This window comes from Pezoporus occidentalis, unplaced genomic scaffold, assembly GCF_034315485.1.
Source record: "Pezoporus occidentalis ecotype Australia unplaced genomic scaffold, CSIRO_AGI_Poc_V1 ctg187, whole genome shotgun sequence".
Lineage (NCBI taxonomy): Eukaryota > Metazoa > Chordata > Aves > Psittaciformes > Psittacidae > Pezoporus > Pezoporus occidentalis.
Genome location: NW_026913715.1, coordinates 108832 through 131519, shown reverse-complemented (window position 1 = coordinate 131519; position 22688 = coordinate 108832). Strand labels below are relative to the sequence as shown.

Below are 22688 nucleotides of genomic sequence, written 5' to 3'. Positions count from 1 at the left end.
ACACGTGAAGGCTGCTGGGTTTTTAATATGTTTTTAAGCTATATGAACCAGTAGTTTCCTGTGATAGGAAAACAAATACTAAAAATAAATGCATGCTTCAGGCTATTGTTAAATTGTTCCTCTACTTGTCTATGCAGAGTGTTCGCACCTGTCAGAACTGTTTTCTTGGGTGTTTTTTTTTTTTTGATTAGAAAAAAAAAAATTTCATTTTTCCTGGAAATCTGTTGTGGAGGTAGATTCCAAATTTAAAGGCGCAAATGATGCATGTTAATTAAATAGTTAGACACAGCTGAAGGTGAATGCAGTGACAGCACTTAAAGCCACTGCTTCAGTTCTTTACTTTTCCTGTTGGACTACAAACCCAATCTAGAAGTAATCATTATTACAAAACCAGTCAGGTTGAGGCTCTCAATGTGTACATCACTAAAGAGTGCTCCTCTCTGTTCCTCTACACCCACTGATAACATCCCTCCTCCTCTCTGGTGAAGATGCAGAGAACTATTTGCACAGCGATTGACAGCTGAGGGTCTCTGGGGAAGCAGGTGAGGGAAGGAGTTGCGTGGACAAGGGGACCCTACTGAGCACCAAAATTCAGTGCAGGATCGTAGGGAAGGGTTGTTTACACAACTGCTTAAGTTGATTTTCACCCGCTCACATGCATCCTTTCACAGATTTCAGCTGCCTGCTCTCAGGCCTGTGTTGTCTGCCCAGGACTCTGTGTGTGTGATGCAGGGGATGAGGGATGCCAGCTGTAAAGCATGTCTCTGGGGTTCTCACTGGTGAGTGATAATGACATTAGACAGCTCTTCTCTGTCTTTTCAGAATCAATAGTTGTTTAGGGTTTTCCTTTGCTGTGCTCACTTCCCTGGCAGGCTGGCAGGAGGAGCGATGCTGTGGAACGGAGCTGATCCTCTTTATCAGGGCGCAGTGTCTGGTGCTGTGGCCTTACTGGAGCACGGTTCCCCGAGATGGGTGGGTGCTACCCCTTCCTGAGCATGACCAGTTAAGATGCTACTGGTGAGGGTCCAGCAGAGACCAACAAGGATGGTCAGGGGTTCTCATCAGGCTTTTCTCATCTCTCCGATGATAAGAGATTATGGGAGCTGGGCCTGTTTAGCCTAGAGAAGATGCAGGCTGAGGGGAACCCATCAGTGCAGATCAGTATCTCAAAGATGGGTGCCAGCAGGATGGTGCCACTCTTTCCAGTGGTGCCCAGTGACAGGATGAGGAGCGATGACCATAAACTAACACACAACATGTGTCACCTCAACATGAGGAAGAACTCTCCTTTGAGGGTGGCAGAGCCCTGGCACAGGCTGCCCAGGGGGTTTGTGGAGTCTCCCTCTCTGGACACATCCCAAACCCACCATGGACACGTTCCTGTGTGACCTGCCCTGGGTGGCCCTGCCCTGGCAGGGGGTTCCACTGGCTGATCTCCAGAGGTCCCTTCAACCCTAACGGTTCTGGGATTCTGTTATTTGAGTGTGAAGGCCCTTCTCTGGTCAAGTTGTTTTCCCTGAAGACCTTCCACATGCACATTTCCATTTATTTTTCTTCATGCCAATATTTCTGTGACTGGTCTCTACATTATAGTCTCACAACAGAGGAAAAGCGAGGGGCTCCCCGCCTCTCCTTACACCCCATTTCCTGCCCAGGCAGCTGAAGGCTCGCTGGGCAGGGCCCTCACAGTGAGGCAAGTGAAGTGAGGGACAGCGAGCGGAAAGAGCAAGAGATGTTCAGCCCCAAGCAGCACCTGCCCTCCGCCCGAAAGCGGTGCCCGTGCCAGCGTACCCGGTGGCTCCGCTCGGAACTGCCACCAGCCCAACTCCCGCTTCCCCTTCCCCACGGCGGCCGCTGCTATAGGATCCCGGAAGTGCTCCCGGCCTAGAGCGGCGCCCGGAAGCGGCCGGGAGGAGGCGCGGTGATGGCGGCTGGCGCGCGGGGCGGTGGGCGGGCAGGCTGCGGGCCCTGAGGCGCCGCCATGTACTCGGCTGCTGCCGCCGCCGCCTCTCCGCCTCGCCGGGACTTCATTTCCGTCACCCTCAGCCCGGAGGAGGCGGCGGTGGGGCCCGGCGGCTACAATAACAGCAAGGCCTGGAGGCGGCGCTCCTGCTGGCGGGTGAGGGCGGGACCCGCGCCGCGCCGCGCCGTGCCGTGAGGGGGGCCCGGCCTGGCGCGGGTGGAGGGCCGCAGGGTGGTGCTGGGTACCCCCGGCTGGATGCAGGGGGGAGGAGTGGGGAAGCCGTGTTGGGCTGGGGGAGCGCTAGGTCGGGAGTGTCCCTGCCGCTGGGCTGTGTGTGGAGGGTCCTGGCTTGGCCCCGCCCTCTCCGTTCCGAGTTGGGTATGGGGCCAGGGGGGTGCCCTGGTCTTTGGGGAGAGCCGGCCCGTGGCGAGGGCCCTGCTCTCGGTAGTGGTGGGTGGCAGCTCCCTGCCTGGCTGGGGTTTGTGGGGCACAGGTTGAGTGAGGGTGCTCGAAGTCACAGCTTAAGTTTTTGCAAGAGAGCTGGCAGGGGGACGCGGTGTGTGTTTGAGGGGAAGCCTGCCGTCTGTTAGTGGGCATTTGGGAGGCAACACTGTGCTCTCCGGGCACGGGCGGAGTGGGGAGATGTCGTCTTGGTGCCCTTGCTCCCTGTTTTAGGGCTTGAGGCCCTGTCCTCTTCCCTGGGAGGATAAAGGGAATGGTTCTGTTTTCTGTGGGAAGACTTGAGTGTGAGGAGATAGCAAAGCTTCAGCAAAGCTGATGGAAGTGACCTTCTTGCCACTTGGGGGTGAGAGTTGGGCAGGCAGCTTTACCACAGTCTTGGGCTGAAGAGGCTGGGTGGGAAAACGTGAGTCAAAAGGACAAGATAACCCTTCCTTTTATCCTTATTCCTTGTTGGCAAAAAAAGTGAATAAATACCCTCATGTATTTTTGCCTCATTCCTACCCACCCCAAGACACCACAGTCAATGCCTCTTTTCATATCCTGCCCTGAAGAAATAGGGCTGCTGGGTTTCAAGCATCCTTCTGCAACTGGTATGATTTGCCATGCAGGTGGAGATGAAGGTGCAGGAGTGGGATCAGCATCTTGCTGATGGGTGCATAGGGCAGCTTTTACGGGGTTACTGTACTGCTAGCACTGTGGGAGGACATCAGGAAATGTGGGCTGTGGGGCTTGGCAATGTGAGTACATGGACAGTTCTTCACTGAGGACTATGGGAAGTGCTATGGGGTGTAGAGTAGTTTGTAGGGAACTGCAGGTTGTTCCCAAGTGTAGTGTTGGACTGAATCACACTCTCTTTATGCCAGAACCAGTAATTACAGGCAAAATGCTTCTCTGGGGGATATTGATAAGACTGTTAGAAAACTAACAAAATGGTAATTTAGCAGTTAAACATTAATTCCAACTGCTCTCTAAATGGAGGAAACTTTTCTATTAGGCTAATGTAGCATTTGCTGTCTGACTTTTAGTGATTTTGTTGTATGTACTTCAGTTTGAAAACACATTTTTGCCCAGGACTAAGCTTGAAAACATTGTGGTTTTGTCTTGTTAGTTTTTCTGTTGGTTTATTTCATTTTCGTGTTGCGCCTTTGACAGTTCTGTTTGTGTCTGTCAGAGGCAGGAGGCCGGGCTCTTCTTGTCCTGCGTCTGGTACTTAGCCTGTTGTGAGTCTTTCTTCTTTGCTGCAGTAATGTTTTTAGGTTTTGTACCACTTTCTCCTGTTTCTTATTTTGCATGTGTGTTCTGCAGCCAGAGGGAGGAAAGAGGCTTTTGGCTTGTTTCCCCTGACACCTGGGCAAATGCGCAGGTCAGGCAGTGGAGGTTGCGGTGGAACTCAGCACACTGGGTGATGCTCTCTGGGAGTCTCAACGTTTGGCAGTCTCTGAAGTTCTTGCAGCAAGTGGCTCTGATGTTTCTCTGAGCCTGCTGTGCTGTATGCTAGCATGTTATATTTTTGTTTTCTCTTATCATTGAAGAAAATAAGCAGTGGATGTCTGCAGTTGGAAGTAGAGGGTAAAATTAAACCTACTGAGTTTTGTGTTTATTTTTGACTGAGTAGGATCTTTATGCCATATTAAGTATTCTTCCTCTTACTTATTTTCTCTCCTAAAGAAATGGAAGCAGCTGTCTCGACTGCAGCGGAGCATAATCCTCTTCCTGTTTGCCTTCTTGGCAATCTGTGGTGTCATTTCATACACAAGCATGGGGGAACCATGGAAAAGTAGGTGTCCTGTATAGCTTGGAATTACAGAATGCCATGCTCTAGTTAAAAGATTGTTGTTGTTCTTATCACTAGTTTTTATTTTTATTGACAGTGACTGGATGTTTCAATTAAAGTGCCGGATTTTATGTTTGGATGACTGGTTTCTACTTAATCAGAAATACTCTTCATCTGCCCTTTCATGGTTTATCTTGACTAGAGTAATGTCTTGTTTTAGTTGGTGAAGATTTGGAGGATGAGGGTGGGTTTTTTTATGTTTGTGTGTAGATATCGGTAACCCAAATCTAAACAGTAGAATAAGATCATAGAATCAGAGAATGGTTTGGGTTGGAAAGGACCGTAAGATCATCTAGTTTTAACCCCCCTGCCATGGGCAGGGACACCTCACCATGTCGCCCAAGGCTCTGTCGAACCTGTCCTAGAACACTGCCAGGGATGGAGCATTCACAGCTTCCTTGGGCAGTCCATTCCAGTGCCTCACCACCCTTACAGTAAAGACTTCTTCCTTATATCTAACCTAAACTTCCTCTGTTTAAGTTTGAACTCATTACCCCTTGTCTGATCACTACAATCCCTAATGAAGAGTCCCTCCCCAACATCTTTGTAGGCCCAAGATAATCCTCTCTTGGCTTTGACTGTACATCAGATTAGAAATTCCAAGCTTTTCTAGAATACGAAGGCACGTTTACCTTTGATACTCTCTTACTGCCTGTATTGAGAAGCTAAACCAACAGTAGTTAATAAAAAGCATGTGCCTTTTAGCATCCCTCTTGTATATTAGGGAGAGTGTTAATACTAGCAGACACTTTGTATCTAACAATTAGTGTGTGTCATTCAATGTTTTGTGAATGGAAAGACTTTTTGGATGTGCATGTAGTATGTGAATGCAGAAAGCTGTTGTGAATTTCTGGCCAGAGCCTAAACTGTTGATTCCTTGTGCTGAGCAGTTTTGTGTGTTTAGGTATAACAAGCAAATCGTCAGATGATCAGAATTCAGAACCAGAAATTCCTGGATTAAAGCTGGCAAATCCAGCTGTTCTACCAGCACCCCAGAAAGCAGATGCCAGCCTTGGAGACTACCCAGAGCTTTCACCACAGGTACTATGATAAGAAATCAGTTTTATACAGCTGCCAAAGAGTTTGTGAAAGCTGTAAATAGTGCTTGGTTCCAACAGCTGTTGAGGAGAAAGGAGTTACAACTTACAATAAAAGTCTGCTCTGAGTGTAATGCTCTCCAGTCAGGAAGGCCTTTGGTATAATATTTCTTGGCTTTACCTTTTTTTATTTAAGTGTTCAGTATACTATTTCTCAATCACTGATATGTGTAGGAGAGCCAGGACTTCAGGTCACAGTGACTTCTTACTTGAGGCTTTTCTTTCCTGCTATGATTAATTTGTTTGGACTTGGATGTCAGTGAGGAGCCTAAACAGAGTTGTGCCTGAATATGAGACATAGGATATAGTGTCACACTGAACTAGAACAGCTTTTCTGGTAGCCTGAAAAATAGCAACAAATAGAACAGATGTTAGAGGTTTTGGAGGGTTACATTTGTGGAGGGTGCAATGGAAAGTAAACATGAACTAACTGTGGATTAGTGGAGTAGAGGACTCGTGGTTAATGTAGAGCATAGCAGTAGAGGTAGTTTAAAAGTAAATTATCAGTGTAAGTTTAACGGTATAATTTTACCACAAGTTTAGAACAAAACCCCAAGGTCTTTAATATACCTTCCGTTCAGGGCAGAACTTACATGCTGATACTATATCAAAATCAGATTTAGCTGAAGTTATATTTAACACTGGAATGCTGTTGATTTGTGGTTTGAAATTTCACCATCTCTGTAACGTAACAAGCAAAATATTTTTTTCTTCATTTTGTCAGAAGCCGCCAAAACCTCCCCATGTTCGGCGTGGTCCTTCCAATCTCCAGATCAAGCAAGCACGGAAGGATGTAAGGCTGAATACCCGACGCGGCAGCAGCAGGATTGTAGAAGAGCTGGTTCAGGCTGATAAAGAAGAGAAAACAGAGAAATCTGTTATCAGGTAAAAATGTTTCCAGCAGGCTACAGTGTTCTCCCTCCTCACCCTCACCCAGATCCATTGGCTATTGGACTGAAAATTGTAGGAGCTTTTTATTGCCTGGAGTTGATTTCTTTCCTGGAGAGGGACTTTTCACAAGGGTAGTGACAGGACAAGTGGGAATAGCTTTAGACTGAGGGAGGGGAGACTGTGATAAGATCTCAGTAAGAAGTTCTTCCCTATGAGGGTGCTGAGGTGCTGGCACAGGCTGCCCAGAGAAACTGTGGCTGCCCCATCCCTGGCAGTGTTCAAGACCAGGGCTTGGAGCAAGCTGCTCTAGTGAAAGGTGTCCCTGCCTGTGGCAGGGGGTTGGAACTGGATGAGCTTTAATGTCCCTTCCTACCCAAACCAGTCTGTGAGTCAGTAATTCTATGATATATTTGTTCTCAGGTCTGGCCTGACAGCTGTTGATACTGCTAGGCCGATATATGTAATTTTGGTGAACAGGCAGCTTTTCTGGTTTTACTGTTTGAACCACAGAGGTGCAGAAGATTTGGAGCTCTACAAGACTGTATTTCTAATGCACTTGGATACTCCTAATGCTTAGGAAAATTCTCAGTGACTGTAGGTTTCTGCCATTTGTTTTGTTGTAAATATTAATGAACCATTATCAGTCCATTAATACTCACAGGTGTCTGTGTCCTGGGCCAGACTTGGACAACTACACCAGTGTCAGTGCTACTTACGGGTATGATGCCACTAAACAGTTGGACTTAAGCCGAAGTTCAACTGGCAGAAGCTGTACATGTGTATGTAGTTATATGCATGTAGCTGTACATGCAGGCTTACTCCTTTTTTACAAAATATTAAGTTCAAAGACCTCTTATGCATATACAGTAATATCTTTTACAGAGGGTCTATGATGCCATATTATATTTATACAAAATTATTCCCCAAGATATTATTGATCTAAATCTTTTGATTTGGGAATAACTGAAGGGCTGTATCTTGGATATAGAAAAGATTATTACATGTTCAGCAGAATTTCTTAAGATTTGGAACACTAGGCTTGTTTTTTTGTTATATTTGTGTCCTTTTCAGCACTGGCACAGCTGAGCTGATCATACCATTAGAACCATGCTTACATCAGCATTTTGGCTGCTGGTACCTGAAACCTCCCAGAATGACTTTGTTTTATTCCTATAGCATAAGCAGAAGCTTATAAACTAAGCTCATAGAGTTAAATGGCAGGCAACAGGAAAACTTAGGAGAGCAATGAAAGCATAATGAAGACTAGTTACAAATTTAAAGGATGAAAGTGAGAAATCATATGATTTATGTAAGTCATAAGGTGTGCTGACTGTAAGCAACAAACTTCAGAGGTCCTATAAGCCTGGGTCCCTTAGGAGGCGTATTATGAACTCAAAGGCAACACACCTGTATATTAAACAGCAAGGTTGAGATCATTTCAACTTGATATGAATTTGACTTGGCTTGAAGTCAGTTCTGAAAGACATTTCCTTCAGGAGATTCTTAATATAACCCTGTAAGAGCTGATATACTCATCTGTGGTGGTAGGGAAAGCTGTGAACCCCTTGGTAGTAAAGCAGGTGCTTTAAGTGGCTTGTCCTTTGTGCATATTCATGATTTTTTGATTATGATCATTTGTGTGGTACCATTTAGTGTTTGTGCTTTTAATACACCCTTCTCAAGTGTTTTAATTCTTTTTTAGAAGTACTTTATTAAGTTCCATTGCCAAGATATTTAATGAAATCCCAAGAACTTGTAAGATTTCTTAATCCAGTAAAATTTCTCTGGTGCAAATTTCTTTCTCTGAACTGAAAAATTATCTAGTGGACAACATAGTTATTTTGATTTTTGATACAAAATCTAGCTCCTGTTTTATCAAAGTATTGTGAGAAAAAGGAAATGCAGAAATAAGTCCCATTCATTTGCATGACTTTTCTGGGGTCAGGTTAAGTCTTAATTACAATCTCTTGGATTTGCAGCTGGAGAGGAGCAGTGATAGAACCTGACCAAAGCACTGAACCTCCTTCTAGTAAAAAAAAGGAATCGGAGAAACCTTCATCTGTGGAAGCTGAAGACCAGAAGGAACCAGGTAAACAGTACAGTTAATTATACCTTTGTATCTGTTCACTTTCATGGTTGAAGTTGTGTAATTCCTCCCCACACAAATCTGCTGTATTTATTTATTTTAATTAAAGGAAACAAAAAGTGTAGGAGAGGTGATTTACCTCAAACAGCCAAGCCTTTCAGTGTCCTTATTCCACCATGACACCCTTCACTCTCACTCACCTTCAGAATTTGAAAATAATTTTAGTGGCAAATCTTTGAAACATAGCCTCTGGGAGGAGGCAGACATTCCCATCTTTGACCCAGGGAAAGATATTCTGAAGAGAGAGAGCCTGAAGGGGACAGCTTCCTTTTTCAGCAGCGGTTTCCTTTTGTTCTTCAAATACAGGGAAAGTGACTTCCTCCCTGAATCAAACTATAACTATTTTTAGTGCTCAACAGAAGGCTGTAGAAGCTGGTTTTGTAGTTGCTGTCCTGTGAAGTAAAGAGCCTGTTGTTCTGTTTTCTGGGTTCAGGCAGGGAAGTTCTGATATGATAAGTACAGCCTGTTATATATTTGACTCTTGCTAGCAGAAGATGTAAGGGATTAGTCATGCTGCTTGGTGTTTCCCACTCTAGACAAACTTTATTTCTCGTTTTTGAAAATTTCAGCTAGTGGGCTTGAAGTTTTTCATGGTGGATATTTAAGATGAGCTCAACTTCATGGCATGTTGCAAGCAAAAATTTCAGTGGAACCATGGAAAAAAGACATGGCTTTACCCAAGATGGAAAATGTAAATTTTCCTCCTTTTTTGCATTTAATGAAAAATATAAGAGAAATCATTTTGTATAAGTGATTTTAAATTTAGCAGAAGGCAATGAATAAGAGAAGCTGAAACAAAACTGCTAGGTGGTAAATTAGCTGAGGATTGTTTTGTTAAGCATATGTATGTAGCAGCTGAATTACAGGTGATTTAAGCAATCTTAATTCCAGTATTTCCTGACTTTCAAGTCTTTGAGCTTTAATGACACTCATCTAACAACTCTGTGATTATTTTAATGTTTTATTTGTAAAAGTGACTTTTTTTTGGCCAGGGAAGGATCTCAGTTTCCAGCTGGCTGAATTGCTGACCAGAAACACTGACTGATTATTCCACAGAAGAAAGGCTGTACTGGAAAGAATAACATGAGGATAGCTTTTCCATTACACTGATCATTGAATTTGAAAGAAAGTTTATTTTGGATAGAATGCAGCAAAATGGTGTCCAGTATAGCTGCATAACTCCCCTGCAGAAGTCTTGAGCAAGCTGCCATTTTCCTTTTGCAGTGCCCATAAACGACCGTCAGATTGCTGTGATAGAAGCATTCCGCCATGCATGGAAAGGATATAAGGAATTTGCCTGGGGCCATGACGAGCTGAAGCCTTTGTCCAAGTCCTACAACGAGTGGTTTGGACTTGGGCTTACCTTAATAGATGCCTTGGATACCATGTGGATTTTAGGCTTAAAAGAAGGTAACATTTTTTTTTTCCTCCTCCATATTTTCCCCTCTAAAATAATTCCATATTTTCTGTTCAGGTAGTACAGTTCCGAGTTCTGAGGGTAACGTTTATTATGTGTGGCCAATGAATTTAGTTTTCCTGTGAGGGTAAATACCCCCACACATATGTAGAAAAACAGTAAGTATAAAGCTAAATTCCCTCCCCCCAACAACTATATTACAGGACACCGTTTTTCTTGGAATAGCATTTTGAGCCAGAAAAGAAAATATTTCACTGTTGCATTTTAACAGTGGATATATCTGCTAGAAGCTGAAGAACATTTTAATAAGCCTCATGATTTTTTGCTTCTCTACTAAGACTCTAGTGCTGTCCTTGTGCCCTTCAGTCTTGAGTAGCTCTGTAAGCTCCTAGGTTGTGTTTTATCACACCTAATATCAGTATTTCATGCCTGGATTTAAGAAAGTTGTTTCTGTAAGGAATCAAAGGATGGAGAAGGGTTCAGTACCTCCTTCCAGAACTGTTCTGCTCTCTGTGTTTTTTTCACACTTATTCTGGAAGTGATTATGTTAGAAGACTTTCAAGCCTATTTTAAAAACTTAGTAAAAGGTGCTGCAATTCTTTTGCAAAAAAAAGTTGCTTAATCAGTAGTTCAGAGGGGTTTTTTGTTGTTGGTTGGTTGTTCTTTTTTCTTTGGTCTGTTGTTTTAATGTGGTGCAGGGTTTGGTTTTTTTTTTAGTGGTAATTAAAAAATTTCTGGAAGTGCATTATTTAACCTTGGTAGATGGCCACCTCTGTCAGCTTGTATTGATCATGCAGTTTCTTGTGTCAGGATAGGAAGAACAGAGCTGCTCACAAGGGGGCAATAATAAGACAAAATTTTCATGGTTCTGTCTCTCCTAACTTTGAAGTTTGTGTAAAACATTAAATTAAATGAAAACTCCATATTATGTGTCTGCAGCTGTAGTCCTGAGCAGCCTGTCTTAAAGTTTCACCACACTGACAGTGTGCTGCTATTTGTTTTTCGTCATAAAAAGCTAATGATTAACTGCATAGAGTTTTTAAAATAAATTATTAGTAATTTAGCTGTGTTCAAAATGAGTTCTTGGTGAAGGCTTCTTCATATTTTATAGCAGTTATTCTTCTGATTTGCTTAGAGATCTCCTGGGTTTCTTCTGAATAACAAAATATAAATGGAAGTTAAATATAAATAACAATATAAATGAAAGTTAATCTTTCTTATAAGCTGGTAAATGTTGATGCTTGTGTGAAAGAGGAACTTATATTTTCTATTGTACTGCTGGATAGTGCTGGCATCTGACACTGGAGTTTCTGCTGTGGTTCTCAGTGGACCAACATCCAGTATTTACCCAGCCACCAAGACATTTTTTTTTGTCATGGGAACACAGAGGCATCTTTTTGCTTTAGAGTTAAGCTCCTGTGGAATGCTTTCCATTTCTGGGAAGCTGGTGATTATTCTGCAGCTGCTCACAAGTAGGAGTTCCTGGAAGGTGTGAGAGTTTGAGATAGCTTAGTCTTCACAGTTACGAGGCGTGAGCCAACTCATCTGCACCATGGAGTTAGCCCCAGTGCAATAATCACTGAGTGGTGCTGCTGCTAAACTGACTGTTGAGTCTAAAATGGGTTGTTTTGTCTTTTTTACATTCCTTTTTGAATTCATAGCATGGTAAACAACTCTTTCTGTTTCTGCAGAAAAACTTGCAGACTGTTGGGATTGTAGGGGTTAAGTGCTGAAGCAGGAGGCAGGCTCCCCAGAACATGGCTAGACTAAAGGCAGTAAGGGCTCTTAAGTGAAAATGTTACCTGTTACCTTGGTAGGTAACAGCTTTTGTTTAAAAAGATTTAATTAAAAAGTTCATAAGGCTGTTGTGGAAGCATAGCGAATTCTCTTGGCAAGTCAAATGGACAGACTTAGACAATGTCAATTTCTGGACTATTTTAATAAAGAATTCCTCAATTTCTTCTTTTTTTAGACTACTAGGAACTCTTTATTTTCCTAGGTATTTCTGTCTTTGCATCTGCCATGTATACTGAGTAAGAATTAAGCCAGTGATAGTCAAACTCCTCCCAGCATGTGCTCTTCATTTTAGTTTTCCATCTAAAATTACGATCACTCTAGATAGATATAAGTAACTGTCATGGATATATGGAGTACTAATACCTCTAGTCTAGTTTCTGGAACATGCCAGAGGTTCATAACTGAACTACTTTTATACTTTACAGAGTTTGAAGAAGCAAGAAAATGGGTAGCAAGCAATTTAGTATTTGATAAAAATGTGGATGTGAACCTTTTTGAGAGCACCATTCGTATCCTGGGGGGCTTGCTGAGCACCTACCATCTCTCTGGAGATAGCCTCTTCCTGGAAAAAGCTGTGAGTGACTAGTTTTACAACTAGTTTAACAACTGGATTATGTATTCTACATTGGACAAAGTTGAGGGAGTATTCACCAAAAGCTGAATGTTGCTCTTTTTTGACAGTTTCATACTTAAAGTGGTGGGGAAGGGATTTACCATTATTCTTTTAAGCCTGTGCTTCTTTTTGCTCTCTGGATAACTTCAGATCTGTGCTGTATGAGGTATTCTTATATGTCTGTTCTTCTGTTGATGAAGAGCTGAGCATAATAAAGTTCATAAAACATAAAAAGAAATAAATGGCAAAGAATAATAGTCGTCATTTGTCACCTTTTCTACGTGTCTTAAGAGCATCAGTCACCTCTTTAGATTGCCTAGGTGAAGTCAGTGACTTCAAAATTACATCACATTGCATAGGGATTGCAGACTCATCTGAGGCATGATAGAAACAAGGTAGAAAGTCTGTAGTCATTATTATGAGGAAATCCATGACCTTTTTTAATTCTTGGCTTTCTTGTACCATATAAAACTAAGCTGCTGTTCTCTCTTTTTTGCTCTTCTTGGTGAAAGCAAATCTAAAGGGGTGTGTGTGTATTTGTTTGTTGTTTTGTCCTGTTTTTTTTGGTTTTCTTTAGAAAGACATTGGAAACAGGCTTATGCCAGCATTCAAGACCCCCTCCAAGATACCATATTCTGATGTCAACATTGGCCGGGGCACTGCACATCCGCCTCGCTGGACATCTGACAGCACTGTGGCAGAGGTGACCAGTATTCAGCTGGAGTTTAGGGAGCTCTCTCGTCTCACTGGCGATCAGAAATTCCAGGTATGGAAGAATCAGTTGGTGTTTTTCTCTTTTTCCACCTCTCTACAACTCCACCACTGACTCTCCATCAATACACATGGTCTCTCTAGTCTCTAAGCGATAAATGAGTTGTGAAACACTAGATGAGGGAAGGAAAAGAATCAGTGAATTTCCAATTACTGTCTTAAATATAAAAAAAGGAGTAGTGGAGGTGAATATTTTTTTTTCCTCAGAAACAGATTTTGATTTACAAAAAAAACCCAAAACACCAACCAACCAACCACCAGCAAAACCCGAAACAACAACAAAACAAACAGCAAACTCAGATCACAACAAAATGAGAGCAGATGCCATCCTTCCCTCTCGCAGCCCCCCAGTTTTTTCTCATTGACATTTTTGTTTAACATTAGGTTGTCAGATTTTGAGAAAATACGTTCCCCTGAGCAGGGGACTGTTAAAATTCCTTTTTTAAGATGTTAGAGTCCTGTGAGCCATTTGTTGATGTCATTATCTAAATACAAAGAACAAAACCGTAATGTTGCTATCCAAGGAAGTCAAATATGTCTCACGAGGTAAGGGTCTGACAGCAGGTCACAGTATAATGAAAAGTTAGTTGAAATAAAAATAATTCCAGAGAAAACAATATTTTCCACTCTTCTTTTGTTTGGCCAAGTTGTTTTATTGTTTTTAACTCTATCCACAGCTCAAGTTTTGAAGACTGCAGTTATTTAAGGACATTTTAGCTATTGTTTGTTTCATGTAGTTGTTACTTTAGCTGGACTTCTATTTTGCAAATATGAGTAAGTCACATCAGAGTCCTTTGCCATAGTACTGGCTTTCAAGTGGGCTTCTTGGATGGAAAGGAAATGGTTTAATTATTTCAGAGTACTTAAATGTACCCAGAACTTCATGATTTGAGAGTCAGAAAGTTTTAAATCCTGTATATAATATATTGCATAAGCTGAACTTGAGGTCCCTGATGGTAATTTGAGGAAGAATAGTTAAAGGTTTGTTATTGGCCTGAAGTTACAAGCTACAGTTTTGTGCCTCATTTATACCTGTAATTCATATTTTCTGTTTTCTTTCTTTTAGAAAGCTGTAGATGAGGTGATGAAGCATGTTCACACCCTCTCAGGGAAAAATGATGGACTAGTGCCTATGTTCATAAACACCAACAGCGGGCAGTTCACTCACTTGGGTGTCTATACTCTGGGAGCCAGAGCAGACAGCTACTATGAGTATTTACTCAAGCAGTGGATTCAGGGTGGGAAAAAAGAAAATGAGTAAGTTCTTTCTGCTTCTCATATTGGTGTGAGAATTGTGTGAGCTGTAAAACTTCCTGTCATAGTTTGCTACTTAAAGAAAAATAATGCATGTGCCCAACAGTCAACTGGAAATATCCTTGTTTTTAAAAGCAAGCTAAGCAAGCAAGAAGAACCTGTGGCAGCTTGGTGAGAGTTAGGCTTAGTCTCAAAACTTCTCCTTCTCAGAAAATTTTTCTTCACATTAGATGTGAGGAGTGTTACATAGAGGAGAATTAAGTCTTTGCAGAGAATAGACACTTCTGAAATACTGATGGTACTTAATTTCACCAGCCATGTGTTTCCCCTTGGTCTGTCAGGGAAAAGATGGTTGAGGTGGGAGATTTAATCCATAAGGAAAAACTTCCCTTCAGAAGAAGAGAAATCTGAAGTTTGATGTTTGTGTAAACTTTGCTTTAGGTCTCTTATATTTCTTTTATCTGCACTGGATAAATGAAAGAAAATGTTTGCAAGGAGCAGAGGAATCAGAGGTATTGGAAAAGGAGGTTTCCTCTGAAACAAGATAAAAAAATCCAAGCAGTTTTTGTCTGCTTCTAAGCCAATTATGTTGGACTTGTTCACATTGAGGGGTTTCATGCAGTAACACCATGTCTCTCTGAGGCATTTCTTTATATCTGAGCAGGTGCATCTCTACAAAGAAAACTTGATCACTGCAATTCCCAAGCCATACCTCACTGTAAAGAGACCATGGGACCATGAATGATAGCATTTTGTGAATCTCAGTATGGAATTATTCAGCAGGTGTTTTTTTGTACATAAAAGTACCCTGAAACAAGGGAAATTCTAATGAAATACTGTGAAACAGTATTTCACAATGATAGTAGTCAAATATTGGGAAAGATTGCTCAAAATTGTCGAATGTCCACCTTTGGATGGAGATACTACTGCATTTCTGGATGTAGAAACTAACAAATTGCTTGGATAAACCTCAGGCAATCAGATGTAATTGGATCTGCTTCAGAGCAGAGTGTTGAAGTAGAGGCCTCCAAGAGCTCCTCACCAGCTGAGATTTTTCTCTTACTTCAATTACTGTACTTCTAAGCGTTCCTGAAATAAGGTTTGGTTATTGCCTAGAAACATAGTTGGAGGTCTGTTTTCTTTGGTATTTAAATTTAGGGTTTACTTGAAAAATAAACCAAATATTGCTAGTGGTAATCATACCTAATAGCCAGTTGGTGGTAACTTTGAGGGTCTTTTAGGTCAGTTTTCACATTTGGTCAAATATTGTTATGTAGACTGAAATAAGAGTCTCTGAAAGGATTGTGCTGAACATTATCTGGATTAAATATGTTCTGACTGCGTATATGTAAGCCAACTGTGAATGATTTTAATTCACAGGCTGTTGGAAGACTATATGAGAGCCATAGAAGGAGTGAAACAGCATCTTCTTCAGAGATCGCAACCAAAGAAGCTTACTTTTGTAGGAGAACTTGCTCATGGCCATTTCAGTGCCAAGATGGTGAGAACTACAGCTGCATTTAAAAAACAATAGAAGAAAACAAAAACCAGCACCAAAAAAAATGAACATGGGGACAGGCAAACACAAAGCTTCTGTGCTGTCTTTCCCCCTTCCCTCCTCACTAGATAGACACATATATAGCCAGTGTGATGGCAGTGCTGAGTAACTAGTTTGTAGATACTAGTCATCCATGCAAACCAGGGGCCTTTTTTTGAGTTCTTCTAGTAAGTCAATTTATGTTCCTGTAAGACTGAAAATTTTGGTGCTGGAGTCAAGTTTTCTTTCTCTTTTTTTTCTGCCTTGGTCATAACATTCCAATGTCTGAAACTGTTAAGGCAGTGCCTATTGTATGTAGTATTTATTTGCCATAATTAAAAAGCGTACATGGACACTTGCACACTGGGCTTGTCGGATTCACCTTCAAAAAAGAACAAAGTGATTTAATACTGTGTTACTGATAATTATGGAGAGTTCTGTCCATGACACTTGTTTCTTTGCCTACATGTGGGATTATTCAGTAAACTGTATGCTGTTTGCTGTAGGAAGAATTGATTGAGCTCAACTTCCTGCTCTTAATTTGTGCATCCAGTAAAGTGCATTTTAAGACCTTTCTGTTAAAGGTCTCATGCAAATGTAAAATTGTGTATGACTTTTTTTGAAGATGAGTGGTGTATTACCAGTGTATGCGTAACCTTACACATAGCTTTTCAATACCTGAAGTGATCTTTAGTGAATTCTGTGACCTGTTTGGTTTCTTAATGTAGTGGCTTTGAGATGTTCAGTTCTGGTTTTCAGCTGGTGTTTCTTGCATCTGAGTTTCACAGGGTCTCTCCAAACCTGCTGTGAGCAAGACTGGAGCCTGGGTTTTGGGTAGAGGGGAGCTCCCCCATTCCAAGATGTGACAGAATTGAATTCTCAGAGTTGGCTTAGGCTCCTGCATGTGTCAGTACACTTGCTTCTGTTCCACTGAGTCAAAGTGCTGGTATTCAATCAGTGATGGTTTGGTGAAAGTCTTGACAGGTATCTCACCCTGGAAAAGTTGGTGATGTTTGTCTCCTATGGCTATGCTGACCTTCACCACCCTGACACATTTCCTTAAGAACTGGACAAAGCATTTAAAGGTCCATATGGGTGCTCCTTTTGCACCAGAGTGGTTTTACTGTGGTTTTGATTGATGAGAGCTGAGCTTTCATTCTGAATGATACGAATTGTTTGAAATCCCATATGTGACAGGAATCTGCAGTTCTTACATTCCCAATATCAGTGGTGGATTAGCTGCTGAAAGAGGACAGTCAGTCTTGTACTGCAAACTGAATTTTGCTGAAGCCGAGTTTTGGTCATTTTATACTATCTGGTTTCTGACATGTTCTTCAGTTGACTATGATGATTGAGCTTTCTTGAAAAATGAAGTTAATTTCTGTTGTTTACAAATGTACAGTTCTTGGAGTAATACTTCTCTTGCCTTTTGAACAAATAGTTTGCTGTAGCAAGTAAAAACTAAGCAAGAAATGTCCCTTCAGTCCTTTCATTGCTTCTGCTTTGTCTTAGGACAGCAAGCAGGAATGCTCTTCACACAGTCATCCTCTGATGCCCCTATTCCATTACATACACAAAGAGACAAAGATGTTTTGTTCAAGGTACCTGGAATGTGTGAGATTCAGCTGGCTGTAAACAAGAGTCTAGGAGAGCTGATTGTGGGGATGGGAGCTAGTAGCATTCCAGTCTCTCTAGAACAGTGATGCTCTTGCTACTTTGATGCTCTAAAGGTGTGAGAGGTAATAGCTTTTCATTATCCCAAATAACAAAGTTGAAAGAAGGAGGCAAGCTTTCAGATGGAGGTATGCTTGAAAGCTTATCAGTGTTTCCTGGTTTTATCAGTGGATCTGACTGATGTCAGGTGTTGTCTCTCTTACACTAATGCTAAGGTGACTTTTTCAGAACGAGGAAAATCTTCAGCTGACCTCTTGCCCTTCCCCAAAGCTGTATTTTCTGACTTCTATCTCTAAGTTTAAAATTAAATGCAAAAGGTCAGTTTGTCCTTCATGATGTCCCTTTAGGTGTCTCTACTGAATCACCTGTAGGTGATTTTGCTTCATCAGTTGGTATGAGATATGTACATCTGGTAAACCAAAAGACAGTCTCTTCCCCCTTACCCTGACTTGGGACCTTTTGTCCAGAAACATAAAAACAATTTTGTACTTTTTCCAAATTATTGATGTCTTTGGAATAGTGCTTCCTGCCTTGTGCTACATTGCATCAGAGTGTTAAGAAGTTACCTTCACATTCTTGGTACCTGAAGTTGTGTTTTGAAGAAGATAATGAAGCGGGTAAAAAAAAAGACACACACAAATACCTGTTATGTATTTTTTTTTACTCAGTAAAGGTTGTCTTGTCTTGCAGGATCACTTAGTTTGCTTTTTGCCTGGTACTTTGGCATTGGGAGCTCACAATGGACTGACTGCAGATCATATGAAGTTGGCTGAAGCGCTTATAGAAACCTGTTACCAGATGTATGCTCAAGTGGAGACAGGCCTCAGTCCAGAGATTGTACACTTCAATCTTCATGCACAAAAGGGCCACAAAGATGTGGAAATCAAGGTGAACAGATAGCTGGCCTGAACTGTACTTTGGTGGTTCTTCTGTGTCTCTATTCTGTGGCTGAAACTCCCACCTGGGTATGGGGGATGTGCTTTGATGTAGAGCAGCTTGTTCTTTTGCTGCCTTGCTTTCTGGATGCGCCATAGCCTTTTTCTTTAATTACCCCTGTAGTGTATTTAGAAGCTGAGGTATGCATAATACACTGTTTGGAGTAGATGGATATGGGAATCAATGTTTTTCTTCCTGGATAAGTCACAGAATCACAGAATTGTTAGGGTTGGAATGGACCTCTGGAGGTCATCCAGTTCAGCCCCCCTTGAGGAAATTCCATGTCTGAATTATTCTTGCCATTTTTCTTTCCTCTTGCAGCCTGCAGACAGGCACAACTTACTGCGACCAGAAACTGTGGAAAGCCTTTTTTATATGTACAGATTCACCGGTGATAAGAAATACCAAGACTGGGGCTGGGAAATCTTGCAGAACTTCAATAAATACACACGGGTAAGGTCAGCTTATAATGGCCTTGTTCTGTCAGCACTGTGTTTGCTCACTTGCTCTCTAACAAGAACTTTGATAACCTGTTATCTTTAAACAGTCATTAAAAACCTGCAGGGATATTAGTAACAACACTCAGAAAAACTAAGTTCATGAGATGCCTTACTGTTTGAGATACACTGCTTAGTGCATTCAGGGGTAGAACTTGCATTACATCGATTAAAAAGCAAAATGCAGAGGCTGCATGCAGACTACCAAAGTGTCTCTGTGTCCTCTTGGAAGCTGTTAGAACCTCTGCTGTGATCTTTTTTAGAATTAAGAAGCTGGGGAGAACCTGGCTGGATTGAAAAATCATTTGGTTGAAATTGCTGCCACCGTGCCCCTCTCCCCCCCCCGCAAAAAAAAAGCTTGCCACAAAGTGGTGTTAATTCCTTAATAGAGAGGCTTTTGTATTCATTCTGACTACAGTCTTGTGGAGATACAAGCACTCTTACATGCTGTAAAAGTGTGGCCTAGATGCCAGTGATATCCGTGGTCTGTACTTAAAAGAAATAGGCATGGTACTTTGGCCAATTCTGATGGAGAAATTCTCTAGTTACTTCCTGTACATTTGTCCAGAAGCTTCAAGGGCGTGTTCTTTTTGATACCTCTTTAAATGAAGCATAAATAGACATTTTATTTCATTTTAACCTCTGGTTTCTTTTAAAATGTAGAGATTTTTTTCCATAACTGAAGTTTTACATGCAAATGAAAAACAAACATTGAATGAAAAACATGCTGATCTGTTTCTTAGCGCTTATCTTCTCCAAGTGCATCTGGATATTAAGAAATGAAAATAATTTAGATTGTCAAAATATACATTTCTGATATTATTTTTTTTTGTGTGCACAGGTTCCTACAGGTGGTTATACTTCCATTAATAACGTCCAGAATCCCAGTAATCCAGAGCCACGAGATAAGATGGAGAGCTTCTTCCTAGGGGAAACGCTCAAATACATGTTTCTGCTGTTTTCAGATGACATAGACTTAATCAACCTTGACAAATATGTATTTAACACAGAAGCTCATCCACTCCCTATCTGGGTGCCAGCATAGACTGGGTGTTAGTAGACCTTCCAGTGGTGGCATTTTTATCTTCAAGTCACTTTACTATTCAGGGTTTGAGGAGAGATGCTATATTGCACCTTTTTTGGCTTAAATCAAACAAACAAAACCTTTAGGAAAGCATCTCTGGTTTGAAGAAGTCATGTCAGTCTTAAATGTAATCTCTGGTTCTCGGATCGACAAGCTGTGCCATACTAAGCTGGTTTTCCTGGTATTAATGATGTGGTTCACAGAATAATGGACCATGAAATCATGGGGTTCTGGTGAACCAGAACTCAACTTACGTCAGTCTTACTAAATGCTCATTAAATAGTGGGAATGCAGAGAGTTGTCTGACAGCACAGGCTTGTTCCTGAAGAGAAGGAATAAGCCTACAGGTGTCTGGTTTGTTCTGGATTCACTGAAATACTCGGTTACAGCGCTGTTTCTTCATAAGAACATACAGTGTTTAAGGTGCTAAGTGGGATAAACCAAGAACTGTGACATTGTCCCAGGTAGAAGCAAAGCTGTCAGTATTGCTACTGATACTCTGATCTCATTCCAACCTCCCCGGCTATGCTGCGTCACGTTGGAGGAAGCAGCAGCAAAGCGTCTGTTGGACAGCATCTTAGTTTTATAGAGCACTTTGGTTGAAATGAATGATGGAAGAGAATTTGCTGCTGCTTTGGTTCAAAGTGGTATATAATTTTGTAGAGCTATTGCAGCTTTTTAACTTATCTGCAGGAATGCAGGAGATAATGTGAAACACAAGTGAAACTACACGTGCGTTTTATATATTATTTGCATCAGTTAGACTCAGGTATTCTGACTGAAAGCTGCTTTCTGAGGTTGGGCACTGGGAAAGCTTGTTGAGCACATTAGGTATAATTCTAAGTCAGCTTTCTTCTGTCCCTTCCTGTTCAGATATTGCATTGTAAGGTGTTTGACAAAAAACAAGCTTACAAGTGTACAGCAGAGTTCATGTTATTAATCGTTTTTGGACTGTGGAGAAATTCTCAAGGTTTTTTGGTTGTTTTTTTTTTTTTTTTCCTTGGGAATACTTGGATAGAAGTTTTTTTCATAAATAATATTCAAAGCAGACAGTCCAAGTATATTACAGCAATTCCTGGTCCCAATAGAATCCGTGAAATCTGTTCAGTTGCTTGAAGACAAAGCAGATCCTTTTTTTCTTAAGAATCTTATGGGAGCCCTGGGATCTTTCATTTTTGTATGTGCAAATAGATTTTACACTATGAATTTGGAAATCAGCTTTCTGTATTGCTTTTCATGTAGGTTTTGTAGCTACTTGGACAGTCCTGCATTCACAGATAAGGTCTCAGATACATGCTTATTTCTTTTTGAGGCTGCTGTCATCAAAATGTCCTTTCTGCTCACTTTAATGGGAGAAGCGTAAAGAATGCAGGTTGTGGTGGTGAGGTACGTTCCCTCTAAATCTAGGGCTGCTACAGGAGCTAATGAAATCTGACTGTAACAGTTGTTTTTTTTGTGTATTTGGTAGTATTTGTAACCTTTGATTTGTAAAGTAAGACGCATTTTTATTTGTTTTATGCGTATCAGTTCTGTTTGCTGGGGTCAGAAGTTACCCTTGGGACCACTGTTTAAATCTTTTAAAGAATATTTATCATTCCATGTACTAATGATGGCTTATGGAAATGGAGAAATGCTACAGATTATTTAAATGCACCTTTTTCTGTTGTCAAAGGGACCTTGGAATTTGCAAGACATGACAAGTGTGCGCAGAATGTTAATGTTGCTCCAGTTCACACGCCACCAGTAACCCTGGAAATCAATTTCTCACATGTGCACTGGAATCCAGTAGCTGTAGCCGCTGTTTGCATAACTGATTTGCTCCGAAAACTTTTGTTTTCCTTTGATGAATAGCGAAGAAGGAAAATGCTGTTTAAAAATGGGAGGAACACCTTCAGTGTTTCTGTTTGTGGGGCAGGTTTGTGGTTCTGAGGAGCTGAGCTTTGGCTAAAAGCTGGAGGCTCAAAACTGAAGATTTTTTAAAAAAAAAAAAAAAAAAGAAAAAGAAAGTTAACCCCCCCCGCTCAGTGAGACTGTCCGGGCCCTGCTGACTGGTGCTGCTTGGCCTGTGCCTTCCGTTGGAGCTAGTACTGAACTCAGACTCAATGACTCTGCTGTGGATTGTAAAACTTGCAGAGTTTGGTGTTTCACCTTTAGGGCAGCGCTACTGAGGAAACAGATGTCTTAGAAAGTGGAGTACGTCCAAATCTCACCAAAACCCTTCAGTTGTTGAAGTCTTATACTAGTCTTAATGGAATCAACTCTGCAAATGGGACTGTGTGAGTTTGTGTTATATATATTTTTTTTTCCTTCTAATTGGTTTGAAAGTAATGATCCATTTCTGAATGAATTGAAGAAGAATAAATCATCACTTCCCCAAACACACTTCTTGTCTTTTAGCTGAGCCTGTTCAACTACTGTCTTTCTACCTTATTCTTCATGGGATACTGAACCTCTTTGCAAAGTGGCTTTACTGTCCTTGTCCTTTATATCCTTTAGATCTGAAGTTAAGATTGTTCAGGGCTCCTGTATCACATGTGAAATGGCAGAAACCTAAATGATCTGATAAAAGTCCATGTGCTTCTTCCTGTTCTTTGCAAAGGTCATTTTAATTGCTGATCTGCTTCTACTTGCTTAACAATATGCTGTGTCAGATTAGTTGCTGAGCTTCACAGCCCATCTCAATTCCACTTTCTGCTCCCCCAACACTACAGAAGC

The 22688-nt window shown here is 41.4% G+C and overlaps 1 protein-coding gene across 2 annotated transcripts; it reads left to right on the top strand.

Annotated features, from left to right (window-relative positions):
- The first annotated feature begins 1905 nt into the window (after positions 1-1905).
- Positions 1906-21947, top strand: MAN1B1 (mannosidase alpha class 1B member 1). 2 transcript variants are annotated; one of them, XM_062615933.1, is made up of 13 exons: positions 1906-2119; positions 4094-4202; positions 5164-5300; positions 6081-6241; positions 8227-8336; positions 9618-9803; positions 12033-12181; positions 12798-12986; positions 14058-14248; positions 15626-15746; positions 18147-18344; positions 18714-18845; positions 19731-21947. In XM_062615933.1, the coding sequence occupies exons 1-13, from the start codon at positions 1982-1984 to the stop codon at positions 19932-19934; spliced, it is 2025 nt and encodes a 674-aa protein (XP_062471917.1). In that variant the 5' UTR covers positions 1906-1981; the 3' UTR covers positions 19935-21947. The 2 variants fall into 2 exon arrangements, with proteins under 2 accessions (XP_062471917.1, XP_062471918.1); XM_062615934.1 differs by lacking the exon at positions 1906-2119 and adding an exon at positions 3013-3162.
- Positions 21948-22688: the final 741 nt, after the last annotated feature.